Source organism: Doryrhamphus excisus, linkage group LG4 (assembly GCF_037039965.1).
Source record: "Doryrhamphus excisus strain RoL-2023G ecotype Guam linkage group LG4, RoL_Dexc_Guam_v1.1, whole genome shotgun sequence".
Lineage (NCBI taxonomy): Eukaryota > Metazoa > Chordata > Actinopteri > Syngnathiformes > Syngnathidae > Doryrhamphus > Doryrhamphus excisus.
This window is the reverse complement of record NC_136360.1, coordinates 22,637,412-22,658,154: the sequence shown is the minus strand read 5'-3', so window position 1 is coordinate 22,658,154 and position 20,743 is coordinate 22,637,412. Positions and strand designations below refer to the sequence as shown.

General features: G+C 40.3%; 2 protein-coding genes across 2 annotated transcripts; both read right to left on the bottom strand.

Moving 5' to 3' along the window:
- Nucleotides 1-515: 515 nt before the first annotated feature.
- On the bottom strand, nucleotides 516-10,330 carry LOC131129167 (N-acetyllactosaminide beta-1,3-N-acetylglucosaminyltransferase 3-like). Its single transcript, XM_058072383.2, has 2 exons — nucleotides 9,623-10,330; nucleotides 516-3,185 (listed from the first exon to the last, which is right to left on the bottom strand). Exons 1-2 carry the CDS (start codon nucleotides 9,670-9,672, stop codon nucleotides 2,060-2,062), a joined length of 1,176 nt encoding a protein of 391 aa, XP_057928366.2. The 5' UTR covers nucleotides 9,673-10,330; the 3' UTR covers nucleotides 516-2,059.
- Nucleotides 10,331-11,389: 1,059 nt separating this feature from the next.
- On the bottom strand, nucleotides 11,390-20,647 carry LOC131129165 (potassium voltage-gated channel subfamily V member 2-like). The gene is made up of 2 exons (XM_058072380.2): nucleotides 19,037-20,647; nucleotides 11,390-14,137 (listed from the first exon to the last, which is right to left on the bottom strand). Exons 1-2 carry the CDS (start codon nucleotides 20,282-20,284, stop codon nucleotides 13,811-13,813), a joined length of 1,575 nt encoding a protein of 524 aa, XP_057928363.2. The 5' UTR covers nucleotides 20,285-20,647; the 3' UTR covers nucleotides 11,390-13,810.
- Between the last annotated feature and the right edge of the window lie 96 nt (nucleotides 20,648-20,743).

Sequence of the window (20,743 nt, the reverse complement as noted above, 5' to 3'; positions counted from 1 at the left end):
GCTCTTTTAAAAACATTCAACCGGTTTTATTTTGAAACATTTCTGAAAATACCATCATAGAATAAAAAGATAGTAGAAGGCACATACCAACATGTTAACAACTTACAGTGGCCGAGGAACACGGACGCCTGCTAGCTAGCTAGCGAAACACCGGTATGCAAGTCCAGGCTATAGAACCGCCAATTCCGTAACCACTTCCGTAGTACTTCCTGCAACGGTTCGGCCGCCATGATGGTGAGCAAAATCCACCTGCGACTTGACCAACAGTACAGAAAATCCAGGCGAAAAACAATAGTCAACATTTCAATCAATTAATGAAATATGCATTTTGTGCACAAAGAAAAACTTTTTTACATGTTGAGTTCAACTCATGAACAAAAGCGTTGCTTTTGTATTTTTTTTTGAGTATTATGTTTTCATTATTAACATTTTTCAATTTATCCAGCCAGGTTTTTCCCATTAAGACCAAATTATATATATATATATATATATACACACACACACGTTGTGGTTAATTTACGGCTAAATTTAAATTTTTAATCTCTACTTCAGAACTACATTCGAGCAGCAAAGTCATTGAGATGCTGCACTGACGTCAGCCTCCATATGTGTTCCTCTGGCGGACAGAAACAGCACTGCAGCTGTTTCACGCGTGTCAAAATATAACAGTGGGCTCAACACAGAGCCTTGAGGAATACCTTTAATTTTTTTTTTCAACATTGCAAAACAGAAGAAGAATAAAGAACCCTTAAACTGAACAGCCTGGGATCCGCTTATGAAATAATTTGCAAATGTCTCATTTGCAACAATCCAACAGCTTGTTGAGAAAAAATAACAACTTCATTGCCAGTCACAGTAAAAAAAAAAAAATGATATGAGCCCTCCAGCTGGGCTACAATCACAATAAATTATTATTATAAAACGTCAGAAACCCTGAGACAACATTTTACAAAACCATACAATGACTTAAATAGCACTAGGTTACACTAAAAGTTGGGGATAGTGTAACAGAATCAGTACCACGATACAAAATGGCCCCCAAGCCACGCCAAAGTGTTTTGGGGTTTGACAAAAAAAATTGTTTTTTGTGAAGCAACAAACCAAAAAAGTGACACAAAACACAATCGATACATGTTTTGTCGGAAGGACCTCTCAAGTCAAACATAATCTGAAATGTGGGATTCCGAGAAAAAGGAATAATCTGCTCCAGTGTTAAACTATTGCTATTGTATACTATAACTATTATATTGTCAACCTGTTATTAACTGTACAAGCAACATTGTGAAATTGTAACATTCCTACCTAGTTTTTCCCACTGTTAAAATGTTCAAACTGTACCATAAAAAGCTATGAAAAGCAAAGAAAAAGCCAAACAGTCAGTTGAAATGAACTCTCATGAGGTACGCTGACATTTGGCACAGTATTCTATGTCCAATTTTCTTTCTTTCATTCATTCATCGGTGGGAGGAAAACCGGAGTACTCCTAGCTGTGAAGCCAGTGCGCTAACCACCCGGCCGCTGTGCAGCCCTGGTTCAGTATATTTTTCATCAAAATAGTAGTCATGCCAAAATGTTGTGTTGCTGCTGGATGTTCACAGTATCCGAGTGATACTGTCGTGGGGGGTGCTGGAGCCTATCCCAGCTGTCTTCGGGCGAGAGAGGCGGGGTACACCCTGGACTGGTGGCCAGCCAATCACAGGGCACATATAGACAAACAACCATTCACACTCACATTCATACCTATGGACTATTTGGAGTCGCGAATTAACCTAGCATGTTTTTGGAATGTGGGAGGAAACCGGAGTACCCGGAGAAAACCCACGCATGCACGGGGAAAACATGTAAACTCCACACAGAGTTGCCCGAGGGTGGAATCGAACTGGGGTCAGCAGTCACCAAGCCCAAGTGTACTAATTTAGTTGACCTGATTGCTTCCATTGACAGCTGCTTGTCAACATGAAAACGTCCATGTCTACAAAAACAGTCCATGTAGTCCACGGTCTTTAGTCCAAAGCTCAGTTCAAGTTCATAGCCAGTAATTAAGTATCTCCAAGTTGACTTAGGAACCACATTTCAAAGCGGGTCCATGTATCCGGTTCCACATGAGATACATCTGAGCTGGGAGAAACCTGTGGACCAGGAGAACGTCCCTATAAAAGCACGGATCATATCCGTCTATGTTTCTGGACGGGATGTACAGTCCGGCTGTCTTCACCCCCATATGGGAGCTCGGTGCAAGTCCTGCCGAGGCCAGGCACATCCCCATGTAAACATCATCGATGGGAAGAACGGGAACAGAGCGGGACATCTTGTATATGACCAAAGCTGTGTAGCCGGAAAGCAGGAAGCCACCGCCGCCACAGTAGGGAGGGTACGAGTCCGACTCCTGCACCTGAACGGGGATGTAGTACTTGCTCCCGGGTGATCTAATAGGCCCCACGTTTTGGATCAGATGCCCGGTGAAGAGGTGTTTGCTTCCGTTGTTGCCTTTAAGGCTGTGGAGATACTCCACCATGTTGTCCGTGTGGGCAAAAACGTCGTCGTCGCCGTTTAAAATGAAACGAGCCTTCGGACAGTTTCTTTGCATCCACTCCAGGAAGAGAACTTGCTTCAAGGTGAGGTTGTAGAACGAGTCGGCAAAGTCCCACTGCAGGATGTCCTTGTGCTCCTGTTGCTCTGCTTCCAGGAGTTTGTTCAACCTTGTCTTTTCAAAGCCTTCATTCGTCGTCCCGGCGACAAAAACCCTTCTGATCCAGACGCCGTTGTGCAATCTCTCTTTCGCCCAGGTCTTACGAAGAACCTCTCGACGCTCGTAGTTCACAGGGGAGCTTTTTATGACCAGGAGTAGGAAAACATCTTCTGATCGATCGACTCCGCCACATTTTTGAGGAAGGTCCAGTATCATGGGGAAGTGGCGACAATGCCGATAGTACAGAAAGTCTTTTATCGCAACAGGAAGTGAGCTGAAGCCTGAGATGTTGTCAACTGATGTGTTTCTTTGACAACTCGGCCAGATGAAGGCGTGGTGCTTGGCGGTGGGCGGAGGTGTTTGATGATGATGCTCTCTCATGTTGTCTTGAATGGTCTTTTGGTCCATGACGTTTTTAAAGAGATGGACGGCCAGCAGACTTAAACATGCAAGCAGCAAGCCGCCTCGGACTCTGATGGGTCTCATCCTCGAAACTCTGCTGAAAGAAAGCATTGTTTATTATTTGCATCGATATGTTGTCTTATGAAGGGCATTATAATAGCCACGTTTACATGAGGAGTAAACCAATGGAATCTTTCCAAAATGACTTGTCCGAAAACAATGGTATCCATGGAAAGGAATATTCCAATCTCTTGTTTACATGCGCCGCTATAACCAGAATAAAACATAAACATCAACATCATGTGATACCGACTTCCCCGAGTTTTTGTTGGAATAACTTCATATTGCTAGTTTTTCGTTCGTCCAGTCTTGAAATTTTGTTTGGGCCGCATCAGGTTTTCAAAAAAAAAAAAAACGCACTTATTAAAAACAGAAAAATATACAAACTTTTTCAGTGCTTTGGTTCAGATTTTCCACAATAAAAGCTCGGATAAAACATTCCACTGTTCTCAAATATCTTACTTTTTTATTTTTCTGCACAAAATAAGATGAAAAATAAATAAACAAATCAAGAATAAAGAAAATCAATCAATCAGTAATAAATAAATATAATAATAATAATAATAATAAAACGGCAAATAATAAAAACTTATAAAAAACACATATAGTTGGTGGGTAGACAAATGATTCTTTTTAACTGCGGGGTCTTGAGACACATGCTAACTCGCAAACTAGAGAGCTAGCGACCTAAACGGTAGCCTCCAAGTTATTTCCTTTCAACTTAAATAGCCAAAAACTTACCACTTCCACACGGATAGGGAGGATAACTATTAACAGTTATTTAACCTTTAACATGAACATGAATCAAACGTAATAATTTTTTCTGGGTACATGATACCATACAGCATCCATATCAAACTTGCGCGGGCCGCACTAACATTAAACTTTCATATCAAGGCCCGCGGGCCACGTGTTTGAGACCCCCGGAGTAGACAGTATTGCTGATGCCTCATATTTTTTGAGAGTGGTACTGTAGTCCTACATAATGTGATATACACTTGTCCATTTATTATTTTAGGCACTGTTCATTGTACTCAACATTTCCAGGTCAACTTTTTTTGGGCAATTGCACAATTAAAAATTGCACATTTTCTGAAATTTTACAAAAGTTTATGTGTGAGGTGGCACCCCTAAATCTCAACGGATTTCCTCAAAACTTTGCAAAAGACATTTTTATGTTCATTAGAAAAAAAACATTTTTTTTATTGGTACCTTATATTTCTTAGGTATACATTTTGAGTGTTAAGTTGCTGTGTGATGAGTGTAGCATTATTTGTAAAATGACACCATGAGTAAATTACCACCTGCTATTTCTAGTGGGTTGACAAGCTTTCATATCAAGGCGGGGGCCTCAAACTAGTGTCCTGCGGGCCACATTTGGAAAAAAAAAATGGAATGCCAGCCTAATTGATATTATGAATTTAAAATTTCCCATTCAAATTTGATGCACCCTAGTATACATATATACTGTATTTCATGTAGTCGTGTTCTAAGATGTGGAGACGCAGAGCAGGAAAAGTCCACCAGAACAAAGTACAAAAATAACAGGAAGTTTAGTAATCACTTCCTGTTAGCACTTTCCAATGACACATCTCTGCCATAAGCAGACATGACATGTATGCATGTATGCACGTATGACCCCAAGCACATACTTTACCCCCCCCTCCCATGGACTGTTGACATTTGACCCCCACCCTTGTAAGTGAGCAGTGAACTGCAGACCCGATCTAAAAGCAGACATGAGGTGACTCGGCAAGAACGCTTGGATGCTCTGCTGGTGCAATGGGCGTGTCGTGGAAATTACAAGCAGGCTGGAATAAGTTACATGGGTGGTTAGCCATTAGTCATTGGAATAAACTACACTGCTATTCCACATGAGCCAACCTCGGGGAAAAAAAAAAAACGACATGTCATGACGTGAGGGTGACCTCACCCTGTTTACCAAACGTGACAATATACTTCTATACTTCCCTCCTATTATATATTATATACCTAAATGAAGCATTTTGAAGCATTTAAATCACTAAATGAGCTAATATTGGTCACACTAAAAAGATGGTTTGATGATAATAGATTGTCCTTGAACTTAAGTAAAACTAAAATCATGCTGTTTGCTAACAACAGAAAGGACACGCACCAGCAAATACAAAATAAACCGTTTAAACATTGAAAATAAAATTTCTGAGGATCATAATAGAAGAAAATATGAGTTGGAAACCTCATATTACAAATATACAACATAAGGTGGCATCCACCATATTTTACTTATTGTGTGGAAATATGAGCTAATAACTATAAAAGCAATCTTCACTCGCTAAATGTACTGCAAAAAAAGGTCAGTAAGGATAATTCATAATGGCACCTACAGAGAACATACTAACTCCTTATTTCTAAAATTACAAATACTTCAACTTGTTGATATAGTTCATCTTCAAACAGCTAAAATAATACTATAATAATAATAATACTTCAGTACAGGACAAAAATGTAATTAAATTAAATTAAATTAAATTAGGAAAGCAGGAAGTGAACAAATGTAACAGTTACTGATTGTAAAAGTACCAGAGAACATATTAACTCCTTATTTCTACAATCACAAATACTTCAACTTGTTGCTATAGTTCATCTTCAAACAGCTAAACTAATACTATAATAATAATAATAATAATACTTTGGTACAGGACAAAAATTAAATTAAATTAAATTAAATTAAATTAAATTAAATTAAATTAAATTAAATTAAATTAAATTAAATTAAATTAAATTAAATTAAATTAGGAAAGCAGGAAGTGAACAAATGTAACAGTTACTGATTGTAAAAGTACCAGAGAACATATTAACTCCTTATTTCTACAATCACAAATACTTCAACTTGTTGATATAGTTCAGCTAAAATAATACTATAATAATAATAATACTTCGGTACAGGACAAAAATTAAATTAAATTAAATTAAATTAAATTAAATTAAATTAAATTAAATTAAATTAAATTAAATTAAATTAAATTAAATTATTCAAAATTCAATTCAATTCAATTCAATTCAGAAAGCAGGAAGTGAACAAAAATGTAACAGTTACTGATTGTAAAAGTACCAGATGGAGGGGTAGGATTTAATAAGCTTTGCTTCTTCCTACTCCTTTTGGACATGTGGAACTGTGAACTGATTATGGGATGCATTCAATTGTAATCTGATGCATGTTCAAATGAAATAAAACCATTACCATTACCATTACCAGATGTTGATGATATGTAGTATATGTAGTATACTAATCCCTAATAAAAACACGGGCTACTCCAAACCACTCTTTCACATTCATCACACAATTACTTATATCTTAAATGGCGTATTTATTCCTATTATGTCTACTACACTGGGTATTACGAATGTAAAGGTGATTATGGGGTATTATTTCATGTCTAGATGGCTCTAATTATGTTAAAAAATAATTTTAGAAGGACGTGAACACGTTTTAAACGCTCTAACTACAAAAATATTCCATTTATAAATAAGGAATCCGACTACTTTGTTAAATTAACCGACTGTACTCCTAAACTAAAGACAAATATGCATAAATTGAGCAAAAACACGCAGAATGTACTGCAGCTTTACTATTATTTAAAGTCATAACAAAGTTGGCAAATGTTGGCTTTCTTATCAAGTGTATGATAAAATCCACTTGTTACTGTGAGGCGGAACCTTTGAACGATGGCATTTATGGCTGGGGTATGCAACGCTCAACGCACCAACAGGAAGTTCCCTTAGTTTCAGTTTGCTAACAGCAGAAAGGATACGCACCAGCAAATACAAATAAACCGTGTAGACATTGGAAAATACATTTCTGGGGATCATAATAGAAGAAAATATGAGCTGGAAACCTCATATTACAAATATACAACATAAGGTGGCATCTACCATATCTTACTTATTGTGTGGAAATATGGGATAATAACTATAAAAAGCAATCTTCACACTAAATGTACTGCAAAAAAGGCCAGTAAGGATAATTCATAATGCCGCCTACAGAGAACATACTAACTCCTTATTTCTAAAATCACAAATACTTCAACTTGTTGATATAGTTCATCTTCAAACAGCTAAAATAATACTGTAATAATAATAATAATAATACTTCGGTACAGGACAAAAATTAAATTAAATTAAAATTAAGTTAAATTAAATTCAGGCGCCCAGCATGGAGAAGAAAAGCACAACATAGTAGAGCAAACCAATGAAATAGACGACCTTGTACCATACAAACATAATGTTAGCCGAGTAGCGGGCTAGCTTTCTCTTATTTATGACTATAAGTATTTCCTCGGCGGACCGCTCAATTATGGCGGAATCAAACGGCAAACTGAGACACTGACAAAAGCTGTTGGAAAAAAACATCTAAACTCCTCTCTTACAGAGCGTGAATAGAAGCTAGCGGGGTTAGCTTAGTTTAGCAGAGCATGCTAGTGTGGCTGTTTGTGTATGTGTGTGAGGCAAAGAAACTAAAGAGTGATTAAAAACACCTTAATTACATTCAGAAGTACAAATAAACTTTGAATATACTTCACGAGTACAGGTGGTGGTTAGCGCGCAGGCCACACAGCTAGGAGACCCGAGTTCGATTCCACCCTTGGAGTTTGCATGTGATATGAATGTGAGTGTGAATGGTTGTTTGTCTATATGTGCCCTGTGATTGGCTGGCCACCAGTCCAGGGTGTACCCCGCCACTGTGAACATCCAGCAGCAACACAACATTTTGGCATGACTACTATTTTGATGAAAAATATACTGAACCAGGGCTTCACAGCTAGGAGACCTGAGTTCAATTCCACTCCGGTTTCCTCCCACATTCCAAAAACATGCTAGGTTAATTAGCCACTTCAAATTGTCCATAGGTATGAATGTGAGTGTGAATGGTTGTTTGTCTATATGTGCCCTGTGATTGGCTGGCTGGCCACCAGTCCAGGGTGTACCCCGCCTCTCGCCTGAAGACATCTGGGATAGGCTCCAGCACCCCCACAACAGTATCACTCGGATACTGTGAACATCCAGCAGCAACACAACATTTTGGCATGACTACTATTTTGATGAAAAATATACTGAACCAGGGCTGCACAGAGGCCGGGTGGTTAGCACACAGGCTTCACAGCTAGGAGACCCGAGTTCGATTCCACCGTCGGCCATCTCTGTGTGGAGTTTGCATGTTCTCCCCGTGCATGCGTGGGTTTTGTCCGGGTACTCCGGTTTCCTCCCACATTCCAAAAACATGCTAGGTTAATTAGCCACTCCAAATTGTCCATAGGTATGAATGTGAGTGTGAATGGTTGTTTGTCTATATGTGCCCTGTGATTGGCTGGCCACCAGTCCAGGGTGTACAGCCGGGATAGGCTCCAGCACCCCCACAACAGTATCACTCGGATACTGTGAACATCCAGCAGCAACACAACATTTTGGCATGACTACTATTTTGATGAAAAATAGGTGTGTGTGGTTAGCACACAGGCTTCACAGCTAGGAGACCTGAGTTCAATTCCACCCTCCACCCTTGGCTGGCCACCAGTCCAGGGTGTACCACGCCTCTCTCGCCCGAAGACAGCTGGGATAGGCTCCAGCACCCCCCGCAACAAGGAAGAAAATGACTTAATATTTCACGAGTAATGGCCGATTACTCCCCCGCCCCCAGTACTGTTGCATGTATGATAGATATGACATGATAGATAAAATGCAAATGAACTTTATGAACAATGACTAACACGAAGGTGCAGGCGTGACATGAAAAAACAACCACAAGAATCCTGGCATGCATGAACAAGCTATGAGTCTTTGTACAAACCATCAAAGATCTTATGAAATACTATTATATTCATATTATGCCGCATAAAACTACATTTTTGAGCAACCAAGCTTAATTAAAGCTAAATTACTGATTGTTGAAATAGAAATACAGGAACAAAGTTTCACCCTTTGTGTGTAGTGACTCCGTTTATGAACGAAACTAATGAAATCAATTGAAATGAATATGAGTTACCTTCCAGCAGTAAATATGATCAATTGATTAGAATTTATTAGAATTCCGAACTATTTTACTTTCAGCATTTTTTTTTTGGTTCTCGTTGAGTTATTCAAGCGTTCAGATGGTGTGAAAATAGAAAAATATAAGCTAACTCGTTGCACGAAAAACATCAAAACACGCGGATTTAATTTAACTTTATATTTAGTCACAAAACAAAACCACCAACGAGGCACTGTTTTTTAGTTTATTTGTTTTTGTGGCCAAAAACGCATAAAAAAATAATTTTAAGTCATTTAAACAAATTGAAATGGATTCCCGACGACCTAGCTAAACTGTTAACATTTACCGTTACGACGAGTCATTAAAAAGCAATTTTAAAAAAATGACTGAGTGACTTTAAAGGCAAATATAATAAAGTATAAAATATGAAAGATGAAAGGATAAAATAGGATGAGAAGACTTACTTTGTGACGGACGAAAGCAGCCCCTTGCCGTCTGTGTGTGCCAGCAACATGATGGACACTGACGGCAATGTACTGTGTAGGGGGCGGGCGGATCGTGTCAGATATCGATGCTGTCGATATAGAGGGTAGTGGCTGGATTGGGTCGATACTAGGTTGAAGAGGTCAATATTTTTCGATATTTTTCCTTTTTTTTTTTACATTTTATTTATTTTTAATATTTTTAATTTTTTTTATTGAAATTACTTTTTTGTCCCTCAGGAAATTAAAAAAAAAAAGTGATGCTGTCGATATAGAGGGTAGTGTCTGGATTGGGTCGATACTAGGTTGAAGAGGTCAATATTTTTCCTTTTTTTTTTTAAATATTTTTAATTTTTATTATTGAAATGACTTTTTTTGTCCCTCAGGAAATTTTAAAAAAATGATGCTGTCAATGAAGAGGGTAGTGTCTGGAGTGGATCGATACTAGGTTGAAGAGGTCGATATTTTTCTATATTTTTCCTTTTTTAATTATTTTTAATTTTTTAAAAAATATTTTTTATTTATTTTTTTATTGAAATGACTTTTTTTGTCCCTCAGGAAATTAAAAAAAAAGTGATGCTGTCGATATAGAGGGTAGTGTCTGGATTGGATCGATACAAGGTTGAAGAGGTCGATATTTTTCTATATTTTTCCTTTTTTTTAAATTTATTTTATTTTTTTTTCATTGAAATGACTTTTTTGTCACCCAGGAAATTTAAAAAAAGTGATGCTGTCGATATAGAGGATAGTGTGGGGATTGGATCGATACTAGGTTGAAGAGGTCGATATTTATTGATATTTTTCCTTTTTTTTTTTTTTTTTTTTTAAATTCTTTTTTTATTGAAATGGCTTTTTTTGTCCCTCAGGAAATTTTAAAAAAGTGATGCTGTCGATATAGAGGGTAGTGTCTGGATTGGATCGATACTAGGTTGAAGAGGTCGATATTTTTCGATATTTATTTATTTATTTTTAATATTTTTAATTTTTTATTGAAATGACTTTTTTGTCCCTCAGAAAATTTTAAAAAAGTGATGCTGTCGATATAGAGGGTAGTGTCTGGATTGGATCGATACTTGGTTGAAGATGTCTATATTTTTCGATATTTTTCCTTTTTTTTAAAATTCTTTTAAAAATATTTTTAATTTTAATTTTTTTGTTATTGAAATGACTTTTTTGTCTCTCAGGAAAAAAGTGAGTTGGTGGAATGTTAACCTGATATGCTGAACCAAGGAGAGGGGAACCAACTGTGCAAGGCAAACATTGCAGAGATTATTGGACTGGTTAGAGAAGAATAAATACCATCAAACCATAAAACGAGGATGTTATCGACTGCGGTGGGTGAGCATGTTTGAAGAGGAGAACACAAGCCGAGTCATTGGAGGAAATGCGCAACATTATGACACAATTACTCAATACGGAACTTCCTGATAACCACGATACTGATACCGGAATGTGACATGTGTTCAGCGATACCACCGAGATAACAAAACATGTGGGTAACCTTGAACAAATGGGTACAAAAATATACAAACAGGATTACAAGAGTAGAATATTAACATTAGCAATACCATGGAGTATATGGAGTAATACTATTTTAATCCAAGTACATTTCCTACGGTATTGGCCGTGTCCAAAAAGTAGATATGAAGCGCATTAATATTTGTTGAATGATACTAGTTTACAAGTAAAATGCTTCCAAAAGTACAAAAGTAGTGGTAGTTTTTCTTGGTTTAGGTTACTAATAAAGACAAAGTGTACATTGGCTGTATTTTCCAAGATGCAGTATTGGATCAAAGTATCAATTGTATGCAAAATAATGCCAATATTGTAGTTTATCAGAAGGTACAGTGTGTGTACAAGCAACCATTTCTGAGGTTTGATATTAAAAAAAAAGACAAATTTCATGAATTTCTTGGAAACAACAAATCAGATCATTATAAGCAGCTGGTGGCAAACCTACGAAAATATTCCATTTATAAATAAGGAATCCGACTTTCCGGAAATGTACTTGCTTAAATTAACTGACTGTACTCCCATCATTAAAGTATGATATGAAAACTAAAGAAAAATACGGGATGGGATCGATACTAGGTTGAAGAGGTCGATATTTTTCGATATTTACCTTTAAAAAAAAAATTGATTGAAATGACTTTTATTGTCCCTCAGGAAATAAAAAAAAGTGAGTTGATGGAATGTTAACCTTATATGCTGATTATGATGACTTGAAAGCAGATCATTATAAGCAGCTGGTGGCAAACGTACAAAAATATTCCATTTATAAATAAGGAATCCGACTTTGCGAAAATGTACTTGCTTAAATTAACTGACTGTACTCCCGTCATTAAAGTATGATATGAAATATAAAGAAAAATATGGGATGAGATTGATACTAGGTTGAAGAAGTCGATATTTTTTGATATTTATCTTTTTTTTTATTTTTTTAAAATTGAAATGACTTTACTTCTTTATATACTTTATGATTCACAACTTTGATATAACTTGATATAACTTATGACTTTCTTGGAAACACAAATCAGATCATTATAAGCAGCTGGTGGCAAACGTATAAAAATATTCCATTTATAAATAAGGAATCCGACTTTGCGGAAAAGTACTTGCTTAAATTAACTGACTGTACTCCCGTCATTCAAGTATGATATGAACACTAAAGAAAAATATGGGATGGGATCGATACTATGTTGAAGAGGTCGATATTTTTCGATATTTATCTTTTTAAAAAATGTTTTTTAATTGAAATTACTTTATTTGTCCCTCAGGAAATAAAAAAGTGAGTTGGTGGAATGTTAACCTTATATGCTGATCATGATGACTGGAAAGCGGATCATTATAAGCAGCTGGTGGCAAACGTACGAAAATATTCCATTTATAAATAATGAATCCAACTTTGCAGAAATGTACTTTGTTAAATTAACTGACTGTACTCCTGTCATTAAAGTATGATATGCAAACTAAAGAAAAATACGGGATGGGATCGATACTAGGTTGAAGAGGTCGATAGTTTTCGATATTTATCTTTTTTTTAAAAAAATTTTAATTGAAATTACTTTATTTACTTCTTTATATACTTTATCATTCACAACTTTGATATAACTTATTATAACTTATGACTTTCTTGGAAACCAAATCAGATCATTATAAGCAGCTGGTGGCAAACGTACAAAAATATTCCATTTATAAATCAGAAATCCGACTTTGCGGAAATGTACTTGCTTAAATTAACTGACTGTACTGCCGTCATTAAAGTATGATATGAAAACTAAAGAAAAATATGGGATGGGATCGATACTAGGTTGAAAAGGTCGATATTTTTCGATATTTATCTTTTGTTTTTATTGAAATGACTTTATTTGTACCTCAGGAAATTACATAAAAAATGTAGTTGGTGGAATGTTAACCTGAAATGCTGATCATAATGATTTAAAGCAGATCATTATAAGCAGCTGGTGGCAAACGTACGAAAATATTCCATTTATAAATAAGGAATCCGACTTTGCGGAAATGTACTTGCTTAAATTAACTGACTGTACTCCCGTCATTAAAGTATGATATGAAAACTAAAGAAAAATACGGGATGGGATCGATACTAGGTTGAAGAGGTCGATATTTTTTGATATTTATCTTTTTTTAATGACTTTTTTTGTCCCTCAGGAAATAAAAAAAAAGTGAGTTGGTGGAATGTTAACCTTATTTGCTGATCATGATGACTTGAAAGCAGATCATTATAAGCAGCTGGTGGCAAACCTCAAGTACTACAACAATGCAATATTTCACTGAAGATATACTTTTTTTTTTTTTGCATTCCAATTCAATCACTTGATGTCTTAAGATATTTCCTGTTTATTTTTTGACGGATAAACAAGTACAATTTAAGAATTTCATAGCAAAAATACCCAAAATTGACCCAAATTTATTGCATATTTTGATGTAAAATAATCTCATTAAATATCCTAAATATTAAAATTATTAAAATAAATGATTTAGCCACTTTCATCACAGAAGTCCAGAAATGTGTAGACCGATCTAATTCCCAGTTCATAGTCCTATAAATATGAATTATGAATAGAATTATTCTATTTTTCTAGCACCCACAGCTCATAAGTGAATTAAAGTGAACGTAAACTATTCATAATGTTACTGACGCTGATGTTTTCAATCCCGAGTATCAGCTTCCCAAGCATCTGTCACGTGAGGAATGTGAGTGGATGCTCGGAAGGGAATGTCCTCTTCCTCTGTGGGACAAAAACACGCGTCCATTCTGTGTCGGAGTCGCTTCCTGAGCTGCAGGCGTCGTTTAACCGAGATAGTGTTGTACTCCTGGGTCTTCAGCTTGGCGTAGTAATCTGAGAACTTGTTAAAAAGGAAGGAAATGGGCATCCCGTTCAGGATGATTCCGAACGAAATGCAGCCAAAGGCTACGATGCGGCCCAGGATGGTCACGGGAACCACATCCCCGTAGCCCACAGTGGAGATGCTGACCTAAGAAAAAAAAATATTCTTTTAATATTGATACTTTCAAACTCTTCATGCTCTAAAACAGGGGTCTCAAACATGCGGCGCGCGGGCCAAATGTGGTCCGCAGGACACTAGTTTGAGGCCCCCGCCTTGATATGAAAGTTTAATGTTGATATGGATGCTGTATGGTATCATGTACCCAGAAAAAAATATTACGTTTGATTCATGTTCATGTTAAAGGTTAAATAACTGTTAATAGTTATCCTCCCTATCCGTGTGGAAGTGGTAAGTTTTTGGCTTTTTAAGTTGAAAGGAAATAACTTGAAGGCTACCGTTTAGGTCGCTAGCGGTCTAGTTTGCGAGTTAGCATGTGTCTCAAGACCCTGCAGTTGCGCAATATGTTGTAAATAAAAAGAGTATAAATGTGACTATAGTCGTGTTTTGTCATGTCTACAGGGCTCTAATAATGCTTTGTTCGTGAACGAGCAGTGATTTCCGCCATAACAGATCCATGCAGTTATCGAGGTGGATCAAATCCCGGGAATGTTGTGAGTGACACATAAAGTGTGATAGATTAGTCCAGGTTAATCTTGTTAGCACAGGGCCAGTCCACTAAAAATTGTTATGGGGGGGGGGGCTTGAATAGTATTCTTATTATGTATATAATATCAATGCAAGACTTTCATATTTTTAAAAGATATTTTTAAGAATGTATACATTCTCAAATGTCGATGGCCTACGATTCAGTGTGGAAGTGGTACAAACCCTAAAGTCATATTTCACATTAGTCACAAAAATCTTCTGTAAGACAGGAGTACTTTTGCTATTTTTAAGAATGTATACATTCTCAAAAATGAAGTAAATTATGTCTGTTTTGTGGTTGTCTATGGCCTACGATTCAGTGTGGAAGTGGTACAAACCCTAAAGTCATATTTCACGTTAGTCAAAGATATTCTGTAAGACAGGAGTACTTCTGATATTGTTAAGAATGTATACATTCTCAAAAATGAAGTATGTCTATGGCCTATGATTCAGTGTGGAAGTGGTACAAACCCTAAAGTCATATTTCACGTTAGTCAAAGATCTTCTATAAGTTAGGAGTACTTCTGATTTTTTCAAGAATGTATACATTCTCAAAAATGCAGTAAATGATCGCTGTTTTGTGGTTGTCTATGGCCTACGATTCAGTGTGGAAGTGGTACAAACCCTAAAGTCATATTTCACATTAGTCACAAAGATCTTCTGTAAGACAGGAGCACTTCTGCTATTTTTAAGAATGTATACATTCTCAAAAATGCAGTAAATGACCGCTGTTTTGTGGTTGTCTATGGCCTACGAGTCAGTGTGGAAGTGGTACAAACCCTAAAGTCCTATTTCACGTTAGTCAAAGATCTTCTATAAGACAGGAGCACTTCTGATATTTTTAAGAATGTACACATTCTCAAAAATGAAGTAAATGATGGCTGTTTTGTGGTTGTCTATGGCCTACGATTCAGTGTGGAAGTGGTACAAACCCTAAAGTCATATTTCACATTAGTCACAAAGATCTTCTGTAAGACAGGAGCACTTTTGCTATTTTTAAGAATGTATACATTCTCAAAAAATGCAGTAAATTATCGCTGTTTTGTGGTTGTCTATGGCCTACGATTCAGTGTGGAAGTGGTACAAACCCGTGCTTACGTTTAGAATAAATAACTTGGGAGGCTAACTAGTTGGTTGGGTACATTGCTAGCGTCTGTGGCGGCATGAATATACCAAGTGTATCAAGTGATACATGTCATAGTGGGGGGTGCATTATTATTATTTTTTTAATGCCATGTGTGATCGACCGCCATTATGTTCCAGATACAACAACAACAACGACGAGGAACTTTCCTCAATGCTAACGGTGACATGTCTACTATAAAGATTTAGATAATACAACTACAAAGGTGACTATAGGGGTGCTATTTCATGTTTACAGGGCTCTAATGTAAAACAATTGTAGAAGGTCATAAACAGGTTTTCAATGCGCCACCTACAAAAATATTCCATTTATTAATATTGAATCCTACTTCATGTCGAGCGCCACGAACTAGCCAAAGATCCTCTATAGAACAAGAGTGCCTTCAGGCTAGGTTTGCCTGAGAGACAAATAAAGGCGTCGGTATTTGTTTTTCAGTTGGCTGAGCGACTTACCTCGACATTGGCAAACCAAACTTTGCAGCGGTTAAATATTCATAACAACCATATTTGCATATGGAAAGTTGGCGCTTTGTCGACTTTAAGAATACTAGCGTGGCAGCTACTGGAACAGTTGGAGCGTGAATCGATTAATCATGCCTGGAGAGTCAGGTTTTGGAGAATGTTTAGTCCTTCTATCCTGGGCTCAATCAAGATGGAAGCAGACATTTTTTACGACGTACTTAGACGTCATGCATATTATTCCCAGATAAGGAAGAAGACAAGAAACCCAGACTTCCCTCACTTCGGATGCTTTGTCCAGAACTTCTGGGCAGATCCTGAGGCGTTCCCAGGCTGGCGGAGAGACATGGTCTCTCCAACATGTCCTAGGTCTTTCCTGAGGCGTTCCCAGGCTGGCGGAGAGACATGGTCTCGCCAACGTGTTCTAGGTCTTTCCTGAGTCGTTCCCAGGCTGGCAGAGAGACATGGTCTCTCCAATGTGTCCTAGGTCTTTCCTAGGGCGGCCCCACACTGGCAGAGAGACATGGTCTTTCCTCAGGCGACCCCACGCTGGCAGAGAGACATGGTCTCGCCAACATGTCCTAGGTCTTTCCTAGGGAGGCCCCAGGCTGGCGGAGACATGGTCTCTCCAACATGTCCTAGGTCTTTCCTGAGGCATGCCCAGGCTGGCAGAGACACATGATCTCTCCAACGTGTCCTATATCTTTCCTGGGGCGGCCCCACGCTGGCAGAGAGACATGGTCTCTCCAACATGTCCTAGGTCTTTCCTGAGGCGTTCCCAGGCTGGCGGAGAGACAAGGTCTCTCAAATATGTCCTAGGCCTTTCCTCAGGCATTACCAGGCTAGGTCTTTCCTGGGGTGGTCGCACACTGGTGGAGAGACATGGTCATTCCAACCTGTCCTAGGTCTTTCCTGAGGCGTTCCAAGCCTAGGTCTTTCCTGGGGTGGCCCCACGCTGGCGGAGAGACATGGTCTTTCCAATCTGTCCTAGGTCTTTCCTGAGGCGGCCACAGGCTGGTAGAGAGACATGGTCTTGCCGACATGTCCTAGGTCTTTCCTGAGTCATTCCCAGGCTGGCAAAGAGACATGGTCTCTCCAACATGTCCTAGGTCTTTCCTGGGGCGGCCCCACGCTGGCAGAGAGACATGGTCTTTCCTCAGGCGACCCCACTCTGGCAGAGAGACATGGTCTCGCCAACGTGTCCTAGGTCTTTCCTGAGGCGTGCCCAGGCTGGCAGAGACACATGGTCTCTCCAACGTGTCCTATATCTTTCCTGGGGCGGACCCACGCTGGCAGAGAGATATGGTCTCGCCAACGTGTCCTAGGTCTTACCTGAGGCGTTCTCAGACTGGCGGAGAGACAAGGTCTCTCAAATATGTCCTAGGCCTTTCCTCAGGCATTACCAGGCTAGGTCTTTCCTGGGGTGGTCGCACACTGGTGGAGAGACATGGTCATTCCAACCTGTCCTAGGTCTTTCCTGAGGCGTTCCAAGCCTAGGTCTTTCCTGGGGTGGCCCCACGCTGGCGGAGAGACATGGTCTTTCCAATCTGTCCTAGGTCTTTCCTGAGGCGGCCACAGGCTGGTAGAGAGACATGGTCTTGCCGACGTGTCCTAGGTCTTTCCTGAGTCATTCCCAGGCTGGCAAAGAGACATGGTCTCTCCAACATGTCCTAGGTCTTTCCTGGGGCGGCCCCACGCTGGCAGAGAGACATGGTCTTTCCTCAGGCGACCCCACTCTGGCAGAGAGACATGGTCTCGCCAACGTGTCCTAGGTCTTTCCTGAGGCGTGCCCAGGCTGGCAGAGACACATGGTCTCTCCAACGTGTCCTATATCTTTCCTGGGGCGGACCCACGCTGGCAGAGAGATATGGTCTCGCCAACGTGTCCTAGGTCTTACCTGAGGCGTTCTCAGACTGGCGGAGAGACAAGGTCTCTTCAACGTTTCCTAGGTCTTTCCTCAGACATTACCAGGCTAGGTCTTTCCTGGGGTGGCCCCACGCTGGCGGAGAGACAAGGTCTCTCCAACGTGTCCTAGGTCTTTCCTGAGGCATTACCAGGCTAGGTCTTTCCTGGGGCGGCCCCACCCTGGCAGAGAGACATGGTCTCTCCAACGTGTCCTAGGTCTTTCCTGAGGCGTTCCCAGCCTAGGTCTTTCCTGGGGTGGCCCCACGCTGGCAGAGAGACATGGTCTCGCCAACATGTCCTCGGTCTTTCCTGAGGCATTACCAGCCTCGGTCTTTCCTGAGGCGTTCCCAGGCTGGCAGAGAGATATGGTCTCGCCAATGTGTCCTAGGTCTTTCCTGAGGCGGCCCCATGCTGTCGGAGAGACATGGTCTTTCCAACCTGTCCTAGGTCTTTCCTGAGGCGTTCCCAGGATGGCGGAGAGACATGGTCTCTCCAACATGTCCTAGGTCTTTCCTGAGGCATTCCCAGCCTAGGTCTTTCCTGAGGCGTTCCCAGGCTGGCGGAGAGACATGGTCTCTCCAACATGTCCTAGGTCTTTCTGAGGCCTCCTTTTGTTGTGTCACACCCTGAACTAACCAGGAGGCATCCCAACCAGATGGTCGAGCCAGCAACCATTTGGCCATCCTACGGATGATGGGGATGCATGAACATTTACCCGTCTTTACCACAAGGGGGCGATGGAGCACCCGCATCACTGCAGACATAACAGTTTTGAACTACACTCAGGGACCAGTCCGAGGTCCTTCAGTGGTTGATGAATGAGAAGATACTCACCGCGGCCCACCACCAGGCGTACGGAATGCTGCTGATGGGAGAGTCCGCCGTCTCCCTCTCGGCCGAATGCAGGAGAGCGGAGAAAGTGAAGATCCCCATGGCGATGAAGAGCAAAATACAGGAAGCCTGCTGGTAACACTGACGCAGCGTGAACCCGAACGCCCTCATTCCGGTGGAGTGTCGGGCCAGTTTCAAAATCCGAAAAATCCTCAGGAGTTTCACGACTTTTAGAACGTGGCTCAACTTGCTGACGCTGGCCAGAGCCCTGAGGTCCTCCTGCGTGTCGTCGGCGCCCATCACGACTTCGGCGATGATCTGAACGAAATAAGGCATGACGGCCACCATGTCCACAAAGTTGAGTCCGCTCCTCAGAAACACTTTGATGTCGGGCGTGGTTGCCAGGCGGATCAGATACTCGCCAGCGAAGAACACGATGGTAACGATCTCCACCCACTCCATGTAGGTCTTACCACATATTTGGTAGTTCTGGAGCTCCTCTAAAGTGTTCAGAGACATGGCAAGAATCGAGAAAAGGACAAAAAGGTTCGAGACCACGTTGAAAGCTTTGGCCCAAATCGACCAGTAAGGGTTCTCCACGATGTTCCACAAATTCTTCCGTATGTTCCCGAATGCCATATTTTGGAATAACTCGTCGTCGTATTTGACTTCAATCTCAGCCATAAGTTCTCGCTCGACTTTAAGGTTGTCTTTCATTTCGTCCACTTTCTCCTCGAACACCAACCAGCAGCAGCGTTTGGTGTCCTTCAGGCTCAAACCCCAGTAAGCGATCTCCTCCTCGAAGTGGATGGGACACATTTCCCGAATGACCCAAAGTTCTCCGCTGGCGTAGAAATGGCAGATATGGTGGAAAAAGGCCGGATCCCGATCAAAGAAGAACTCGTTTTTTTTAACCGAGTAGTCATCGCAGAGTTTGAGTAGGCGGGTTCGATCCGTGCAGGTCGCCAGGGATCCGATACGAGTGTGAGGGTAGTTCACGGCGCACTTTTTAGGGATATGAAAAACCTTCCCGCCGACATTCACTTTGACGTGACTTTGCCGTTGTTTGGGTTTGTCTTCGTTTGACGGACGCTCGGGGGCGTCCAGGTTCCCGAGCGAGCTCCACGCTTTCACCGCGTCCTGCTGAGAGAACGGGAAGGTCTTCACGTCGCTCACGGCCTTTGACGGGCAGTTGATGGTGCTGCGGCGACTCTGTAGGCATCGCTGCAGCTCGACGTTATCCGCCGCCATTGTACCCGCCGTCACGAGGGGTGGGGGGGCAGGAAGCGAGTCGTGACGCAGAACAAAAACAGGAAAAAGGACTCACATGTTAACTTGCTGAATCATCCAAAAAGAATCCATCTCTTCCCGGCACCGCTGATATTCTCTGTGAGCGGCTGCTTTTCCTGTTTTGGAAGGCATTCCCAAACATGCTGTGGCCACCTTGGCAGTAGATTAGGCACAGGCGGCCGCTAATTGATCCCATTGATCCCATTGGTGGATCTCCAAGTTTCCAAGGAGTTGTAAATATAGTGGCGGTGGCGGAGATTAGGGAACAAAGTTGATTTAAGGATTGGAGTCACAAGGCCAAACCAGGACCTAAGAGTTGGAAAGGAGTTTGGTTTTTCCATGTGAATTATTATTATTATTATTTGGGATGTCCATAATTATTTTTATACTGCTGATTAGGGGTGTAAGAAAATATTGTTT

Excerpts from the sequence above, each read along its gene's own strand:
- LOC131129167 (XM_058072383.2), bottom strand. The coding sequence starts at position 9,672 with ATGTTGCTGGCACACACAGACGGCAAGGGGCTGCTTTCGTCCGTCACA. Across the intron at positions 3,186-9,622 it reads CTGCTTTCGTCCGTCACAAA|AGTTTCGAGGATGAGACCCA; the intron begins GTAAGTCTTCTC and ends TTCTTTCAGCAG.
- LOC131129165 (XM_058072380.2), bottom strand. The coding sequence starts at position 20,284 with ATGGCGGCGGATAACGTCGAGCTGCAGCGATGCCTACAGAGTCGCCGC. Across the intron at positions 14,138-19,036 it reads ACGCCTGGTGGTGGGCCGCG|GTCAGCATCTCCACTGTGGG; the intron begins GTGAGTATCTTC and ends TTTTTTTCTTAG.